At 47.4% G+C, this 9122-nt stretch overlaps 1 protein-coding gene across 2 annotated transcripts in view; it reads right to left on the reverse strand.

Moving 5' to 3' along the window:
• RERE (arginine-glutamic acid dipeptide repeats) overlaps positions 1-9122 on the reverse strand; it is a 136978-nt gene that overhangs the window by 77551 nt on the left and 50305 nt on the right. For both annotated transcript variants that reach the window (XM_015648368.3, XM_015648367.3), the window contains exons 5-6: positions 7409-7505; positions 3851-3955 (exon numbers count right to left, since the gene is read on the reverse strand). In XM_015648368.3, coding sequence (XP_015503854.1) covers positions 3851-3955; positions 7409-7505 — 202 coding nt within the window. The remainder of the gene's footprint in view (positions 1-3850; positions 3956-7408; positions 7506-9122) is intronic.

Here is a 9122-nt window from a genome sequence, read left to right on the forward strand (position 1 = left end):
TGCTCCTGCCCCTGCTGCAGCCTTGGGGTTAAGGCATGAAGCATTTAAGGAATACTGCTGTCCCAGGCAGCAGGACACAGTGTGAGCCCCCGGGCAGCCTGGCCTGGCTCCCTGCCCACACCCCTGACCCCTCCAGGTAATTCCAGCTGTGCTCCTGGGCACCCATTTAGTGAAGGAAACACCCCGTTCCCTCCAGCACACCCAGAGTTAATCGGGATGCACCCCTCCATCTTCCAGCTCCTGAGATGCCTCAGTCTGCCCCGAGGCTAAAGAAGGATAAAAGGTTCCCCAAATACCTTGAACCACAGAGTAAGCAAAACGGATCAGGCCCCAGAACAATCCTCAATTTTCTGGTACAATAATCCAGTGCTTTCGTTGTAGCAGAGGTGGATACACAATTTCCTTGTTGCTTATTCTGTCACCTCCCATATTGTGCTTGGGAACCTTCACCAACAGCCCAGCTCCCTCACTGAACGTGCCATAATATTGAAATGTTCACTAAATTCTGTGTTTCAGCTCTGCTGAAAGGATCCAAAGCCATTCCCTAAGATACAGGACACCCCAAAACTCACAACACCCCCCAAGAAGAATGTTCCAGAAGATTAAAAATAAAGGAAAAGCAAACATTGTGCAACCAAAACACAGACCAACACTTCCCAAAACATCCATTCTGAAATTCACCCAAGCCTCCAGTGTTTGGCACCATTCATTTTTACAACACCAAACAATGTTGGGGAGGAGGAATTCTGATCCATGAAACTCTGTAGAATAATACCTGGTTATTTCTAATGCAAGAATTCAGCAGCTTTTTAATCTATGTTTATTTTGAGATGTCAGTGTCAGAGAGAACCTGATAGCATCTTTATTTACTCCTGGGGTCAGAGCAGTGGTGGCTGGGAAGATGCCAGCCCTGCCACCAGTGGGTTTGGCACATCTGCATCCCCAGGAGAGCTCAGAGCTGTTCCCCAGGTCCTCACAGGATGCCAGAGCACAAAAGCAAGGGCTGGAGGCAGCAGTGGGATTCCTATTGGTGGAATTAGTCACTGTCAAAGCAGTCACTCTTCTGAAGAGACACAAAATTAATTATTTTCAAGATCTTAACATAAAATGATTTCTTTTTCCTCAGCTGAGTTGTATCCTCCACTCTGGAGAGCCAGGAACACACGGCAGCTCTGGCTTGATTAACAGTGCTCAAGGTGAGAACACTCATCCTCTGCCTTTCAGATCAGCTTGGGGTTTTATACCACAATCAGAGTTTTCTCAGGGATGTGGAATTACTGACACCCCATCCATAGTCCTGTGCTGAACTCTGGAGAGAAAACCCAGCCTGAAGTACAGAAATTATCCCAGAAGGCCCAGGCTGACCAATTCCAGAGCAGAGAATGAGCAGCAGCAGGAGCAGGGTTGATATTCCCCAGGTGAACCAAGGATCACACATTTCAAACAGCACAGAAAGGACAAAACAACTTTTCCTTGAGCTCTGTGTCCTCCAACACCAAAAGGGCCTCGTCCCACACCTGCCCCCAGTGCTGGGGATCCTCCTGCAGTCTGGGGCTTGTTTCAAGTTCTTTTGCAAATACAAACACACTAAAATAGCTTCTTTGCAAACATATGAACTCACTAAAATAGATTCCCACCACACTGAGCTGCATTGAGAGTCCTGCAAAAGTTTCTGAGCATCTTCTGCTGAGCCCAGGATCCCTGAGACAGAAATGCCCTCTGCACACACAGCCCCCAGCTCAGGGCTGATCCCACCCCACATTCCCAGAGAGGGTCACTGCAGCTTTCACAACCTTTCCTACAACATTTCAAACAACCAGGAGTGTTTCTCACACTCCACATGAAACAAAACACTACTTTAGGAAAGGAGATTGAGTGGGAGACAAAACTGACAAACCCCCAAGAGCCCACCCCAAAATGGGCCTTAAAACACCTGCACTTCCCAAAGCAAAGGAAATCCACCCCAAAATGGGCCTTAAAACACCTGCACTTCCCAAAGCAAAGGAAATCCACCCCAAAATGGGCCTTAAAACACCTGCACTTCCCAAAGCAGAGGAGATCCAGCACCAGAAATTCAGTCACCAAAACTCACAGCTCAAAAATTACCCAGCTCCTTTAGCTCCTCTCTCTGAACCTCCCCCATCCCAAGACAAAATACAGGCTTGAAGAGCTGGAATTAATAAAAAACAACCTGGCAGCAACCAAATGAAGAAAAAGTGACTTTTCAGAGCTGGCCAGTCTGAGTAATTAGCTGATCCCTAAGTGCTCTGCTGTGTCATTTCATTGATCCTCTCAGGCTCAGTCATTCTCGAATAGCTGGAAGAATTAACACCTACTTCTACCCACAAAGTGGGTTTAAAACCCCACTGACAGCAACAAAAAATGTCCTTTCACAGGAGAAATCATGCCTTAGCCACCATCACCAACACTCCAGCCCAAAAAGCACCAAAAGCAGTGGCAAACACAGGGTCAAGGGGGTGCTGAGTATCAGAGAGGGGCACCATGAAAACCTCACCTCGGTGCACTGCCCCAAAGGAAACACACCCCTGATGTTCCAGGAGCTCTGAAACACAGTTTGTTTCACAGGGTGTTTGAATTTGGGATATTGCCAGGGCTCAGCACCATCCACCACCAGCAGGAGACTCCCAGAGAATGGGAAATGCCCAAGTGAGGGAGTTTCACAGTCCAGCACCCTCCAGCCACAAAGACACATTGAGACACTGGAGAATAAGGCACAGGAAACCTCATAAATAGGCAATTTCATAATAAATACCCACACAGGGAGCTCCTTCCTAACTGCAGGCAGTTAGTGGCTGGCAATGCCCTGAAGCACAAAGATTCAGATCTGCATGAGACACAGTAAATCTACCAGGGAACAATTCAAATATTTATTATTTATATGCTTATCTAACCTCCACTTCAAATGGTATCTCTGGAAATCAAGGTCCAGCTGATTGTGTTCTGCACTGGAAGAACAATCCCCTTCCAGTGGCCACAGACCTGGCCCAAATTATTCACCTTTCACTGGAGTGCTCATGGAAGTATCCCCCCAAACAACAAACTCCTCAAGGCTGGCACTTGTGAGGCATTTTCTGTGTTAGAAAATCCCACAAATGGAGAAAGTGTCATGTTTGGACCCAGGAAATAACAAAGCTACAGCCTGGACTGAGCTTTCCAAACAATATTATTGAAATAAGAGCTGACCAGGGCTGGCTGAACCAACCCCAGGCAGATTGAAGAACATGCTGAACACACCCTCCTCAAACGTGAACAGATTCCCAAAAAAGATCTTTCTGTACCTCTTAATTTGTTCTAGGCCAGCAAAGCACAAACCAGGCATTCCTGATATGGGACCCTGGGTGATTATTTACACAGGAAAGCAGAAATTTCCACACTTAAAAACTTCCAATTTGATTTCTTAGAAGTGTCTAAATTTCAGCTTTGCTGACTAGAATATGTAAATGATTTTTAGAAGTATTTCCAGGCTTGTACATTCAGCCAAGAATTCCTGCTAAAGTTTGCAAGCTTTACAAAACTTCCATATTTCCAAGAAGCTGTTTAGAAGCAGCACATTATTTACTCAGAGGTGCACCCAGATATCAGAACTCACTGCACAATTTAATTTTCTATTCTTATTTTCCTCCTGTATAAACACTCAGGAAGATGCAGCTTCTCCCTTGCATCCCTTCCACCCCAGCCTCCTACCAGCTGGATTTTAACCTCTCTTCCCTTGAGTAATTTTTGTAGAATTAAGGTTGGAAAAGACCTCCAGAATCATCAAATTCAACCTTTGAGAGAACACCAGCTCAGGTCAGTGGTGAAGTGGAGTTTAAAAGCCATTTTCACTTACCTTGTCTCTGGATTATAGCCCAGGATGTAGAAAAATGAATCCACTCGTGCCTTGAACTCTCTAGCAGCAAATATGTCAGAGAAATGGGAGATGTTGCACTTCCCTCTGAAAGCAAGAAAGAGGAGAGAACAGCATTAGAATTCTAGCTTGAGAAACAGCTGCTTTAATTAAGTGCCACTGCAATCTGGGTAGAAGCCACAGGCATCCCTGCTCTCATAAATGCCCAAAACATCATAAATACAAGGCTGTTTTAACCAAATCAGGTTCTTCACACAGTGGAAAGGGAAGGAAATGCAGTTACAGTGGCTCAGATGCTGCTCCACAAACTTTTAATTCTCCTTCAGCCAGCACAGTCCTGAGGAGCCCAAATGCAGCCAGCCCAACCAACAACAGCTCAGAATGCAATCCTGACACTCATCAGTTTGTAAAGCTGTTACAGTTACATCTTCCAAAATTCCACTGTCCACACTGTTGAAGTCAGCTGTCTATTTAGGAAGCTAAATAAAACTTCAGTTTAATAAAAGCTCCAAACAAAAAGCAAAGCTGTGATGCTTTCAGCAAGTGTGCAATCCAAATTCCAAGCAGACAGAAGTTTCTTCCTTTTATTTTCAGACGTGAGAGAGTAAAATACACAAAGACTTATTACAGAAAATGAGAAAGAAAAGACACTTAAGGATTTATTAGCTTCTTCTACTCCAGATTGTTAATAACTTTTCTAATACAGCTTGCTGCTGAAGTCATTATCCTTAAGATGAGCATTAAGACTGGCTGGAAGAAGTTGTTTCTCATTTCCTGGAGGGTTTGTTGGGCTCTGGGTGCTGCCCAGCTGCTCGAGCTGTGCCAGTCCCACAGCCCAGTTTTGCTGCCCTGAGTCAATGAGAGCAGGAGCAGGCAGAGAAATGGGCCAGGCAGCCAGGGCTGGGCCTTTAACCAACCCTGAGCCACAAAAACACAGGATTTTCTCTTTTTCACACTGTCAGGCCCTAAGATCTCATCTCTCCTCACTGCTCTCTCCTCAGCAGTGCTCCCTGTTACAATGAGGCTGCTCAGGGGCTCAGTGCTCACTGCTCAAGCTTTGCCAGCTCTGTTTAAAATGGAATAAAAAGTGCTGTAGCCACCAGCACAACGAGAGGAATGATTGTTTCCCTGCAGTGATCCTGCTGGGCAGCCTGGGCACAGAAATGCAGAGCTGGAGGGATGAATCTGCCCTGGAGAACCCTGCATCCCTGGGCCAGGGCACTGAAACCTCAGCTTGCTCCCCTTCCTCATCCTTCCAGGGTAAAGCACTTCCAAAAGGCTCTGAGAGCCCTGCCCTGCACCAGGAGCTCTCACTGGAGAGCTGCTGCAGGAGGGGGGCTGGAAAAAGCCAGGGGGGTGGAAAAAGCCAGGAGGGTGGGTAAATTCAGGAAGGTGGATAAAGCCAGGAGGGTGGATAAAGCCAGGAGGGTGGGTAAAGTCATCATGGAGGTTGGATAAAATCATCATGGAGGTGGATAAAGTCATGATGGAGGGTGGATAAAGTCATGATGGAGGGTGGATAAAGCCAGGGCTGTTCTGGGACAGAATCACCCCTGGGAGTGGAGGCTGCAGAGCTGCCCCTGTGCCTGCCCAGCTCCCAGCCCGTGCAGACCCAAAGCAGGGCTGGCACTGCCCAGGTCCTGGCAGGCTGTAAAGGACCAGGCTGTAAAGGACCAGGCTGTAAAGGACCAGGCTGTAAAGGACCAGGCTGTAAAGGACCAGGCTGTAAAGGTCTGTGAGAGGCCCCACACACAAACACTGAGTGCCAGGCTTGCTCACTAACACTGATTTTCTCCCTGGAGGCTGACACTGCTTCCCAAGTTTTGTCATTTAGAGAGACAGAAAATGAGCAGGGGGGTTTGTTTTGGTATTTCACATTAAATTCACGTTTTAAAAGTATTCTGGGGAAAGAGGTTTAGCTTCCTTTCAATAATTCACCTGGCAGCTAAGAAGCATTTTCCAGATAAGCTGCATTACCAGCATCGATGGCAGCAGCACATCCTGTTCACAGCACTCCAGACCACGAGTTCTGCATTTCACCAGGAACATTTACCAGAGAGGTGAAAAGCACATGAAGTTTATTGCACACTTCCACAGAGATCCACAACTACCCTCTAGTTAAATATTTCCATTGGTTAGAGCAGAATATTGGTAGTTACAATCACTGCTTTTATTCCCCAGTTTGTCATCAATTCATCGTGTGTCCAGAGCCATTTGTTTGCAGAGGGCAGAGAAATAATCTCATATTATAATAAATTAGAATTTCATGTTAACCTTTCATGCATCACGACACATTCTGCCTCCCCCATGTTCTCTGCAAGAACACCATGTGCAATTATCCTTCTGCTCATCTCGTACACTCAGAGGTTATTTTTCCAGTTTGTTCAGCACACACGGATATTCTGTTTTTATCTTTCCATTTCTATCTTTTCTTTAAAGGGAAAAAAAGAACTGCAAGGATGCAGGGGAGTTAGAACAGTCCCAGGGAAAACTGCAGCCACAGAGTTGAGTTTCTGTGTTTGAGCAATTTCCATCAGGACAGCCAAGCTCCCGATTCCAAGCTGGAAGGCGACTCAGCAGAGGCACTGTGGAATTCCAGGGGCTCTAGCACACCACTGGAATGCTCTGAATTCCTAAGAAAGCTTTAATTTGTAAATCAAAGACTTCCCTCCCGAAGAACAGAAGCCAGTTTGTCTTGAAGTAAGTGGCTTCAGTGAAGTGACTCTGAACAAAAAAATGTCTCCAGATGGCTGTGGTGGAACACCATCTGAGCACCATTATCGGGGAGATTATTCAATTTGCATCCTGACAATATCCATGCATGTTTGGTGTGCTGAAAATCAGCTGACAAATAACGCCGTGCTGGTGGGATCTGAGAACATCTCAAGTCAGGGGGTCTCCCCCAGCCAAAAGCCTGAGGGTGGAAGGGCAGCAGCCCCAGGGCAGGGCAGGGTGCAGGGCACACCCTGGGCATTCCCTTGGGCAGGCAGGTTCAGCCCTGGGCTGAGCTGGGACCGTGCAAAGCACTCAGGAAAATCCTTTAATGCTTTAATTTAACCACCAGGGCCCTGCCCAGAGAGCCAGGGCTGCAGCAGTGCCCCTGCTGCCAGGGCAGTGGGGCTCTGAGGGAAGGGCAGTGACCCGAGCTGGGCTGGGAAACAGCAGCTGCTGCTCACCACTGACAGACCCGGCTGGAGGGGAGGCTGCAGCTCCTGCTGGACCAGGGCAGAGAACAGGGGACCACTGCAGGGGAGGGGACACAGCTGGGCTGGCTGACAGTGACCCCTGACACCCCTGTCCCAGACACCTCTGACCCCCCAGGCTGTCCCCAGCCTGTCCCCCAGCCCCTGGCCATCCCCAGGCTGTCCCCAGGCCCAGGGTGTCCCCAGTCTGTCCCCAGGCTGTCCCCAGGCCCAGGGTGTCCCCAGTCTGTCCCCAGGCTGTCCTCAGGCCCAGGCTGTCTCCAGGCTGTCCCCAGCCCACCCCCCAGTCTGTCCCCAGGCCCAGCCCACCCCCAGGCTGTCCCCAGCCCATCCTGACCTGAGGGCAGCAGCGTGGTAGGTGTCCACGTAGTCGGAGATGAAGAGCTCGCGGTTCTTGATGACCGGGTCAGTGATCACCAGCTCCCGTCCCGAATCTGCCCCAGAGAAAAGCACAAAGAGCTTCTGCCACACCCTGCCACAGCTGGGACAGCACTGCCACTGCAGTCACAGCTCAGGATGTCCCCAGGTGCACGCTCAGAGCTCACAAACACGCTCCTCCTGCGCTCAGGAAGGGCTGGCAAGTGAGAATTAATGTGTAAGAACATCCCATCTATCCCTACCCATCAATCCTCCCACGACTTCTGAAGGGAAAAAGCTTTCAGGGGCACAGGGTGACACATGTGGACCTCTGGGAGCAGTCACTCCCAGGTGAAAGGAGCCAAGGGAATTCATCTGTCCTGGTTTCCAGGATAAGGTGTTGGTTCCTGTGCATATTAAATGTCAAACCTTCAACAAAATCCTGACAGTGGTAACTGTGCAGTGCTCTGGCTTTGAGGTAAATATTGATATTCATGTTCAAACACAGAAAATTCTGAGTGTTAACAAAGAACTGGAAGACAACTTCTTCCGTGACTTCTTTCTAATACCTCTGAGGAAGACACAAAAATACTTCTCCACACACAGGAGACTGCACAAAAAAGCAGCCATGCTATCAAAAATACTTTTTGACACTGTGCCTGTAATCTCATTGTTAGAAGTTTCAAATAAATTAGTAACAGGAATGTTCTATTTGTGGAGCTTTTGCTAAAAGCACACACAGAATGTCCTTTAAAAGGGGAATGTGTGCTCAACTTTGTTCTGTCAGGCACCAGAAAGTTGCTGCATTCCATATTTCAATCATCAACTTTTATCATCACGGTTCACCTTGGAGTATCTTCAGAATTTTTAACAGTTGCCTCAAGGAAATTTCCTGGTAGGAACAGAAGCAAATGTTATGTCTTCCCTGGAGGCAGGAGATAAATGACACTGGGGTATGTACTGAAGTTTTTCTGCTTCTATGAAAGCCAAGATCACACTTGTTTTTGCAAAGACAAAAGGGGAAACTGCTCCAAGTGCTTCAGTTCCATCCCTCCCTGCAATATTAATCACAGTGAATATTCATGTGTGTAAGCATGACTGCAAAAGACACAGCTCTCATGACTCTGTGGCACAAGCACAAAAACCAGAGGAGATCCCCAGTTTCTGCAGATACTTTGGTGCTCAGCTCATTATCAGTGCAGTGCCCAGGAGGCTGCCAAGGATCCTTTTACTTTTCTATCCTCTCTCAAGGAGAGAATAATTATTATTAATAAATAAATACATTCATAAATACATAAATAAATTATGATTATGACAATAATAATAATGGTTGTTATTGTTGATCATGCTATTATTTTTTAGTAATAATACCAGAATCAATTTAACTAATAATTAATTATTCTTAGTAATGATGCCAGAAGCCCAGCACTTCCAGCACACCTGGAATGCTCCTGATTGCAGGGACAGGACACACCAGTGACACCAGGGAGCTAAGAAACCACCAGCCCTTTTCTAACACCATGTCCTGGTTCCATAACCCTGTGCAGACCAGTTCTGGTTCTGTTACAGCTGGGATTGGGGCAGTTCTGGTTCTGTTACAGCTGGGATTGGGGCAGTTCTGGTTCTGTCAGAGCTGGGATTGGGGCAGTTCTGGTTCTGTCAGAGCTGGGATTGGGGCAGTTCTGGTTCTGTCA

The sequence above is a fragment of the Parus major genome, chromosome 21 (assembly GCF_001522545.3).
Source record: "Parus major isolate Abel chromosome 21, Parus_major1.1, whole genome shotgun sequence".
Classification (NCBI taxonomy): Eukaryota; Metazoa; Chordata; class Aves; order Passeriformes; family Paridae; genus Parus; species Parus major.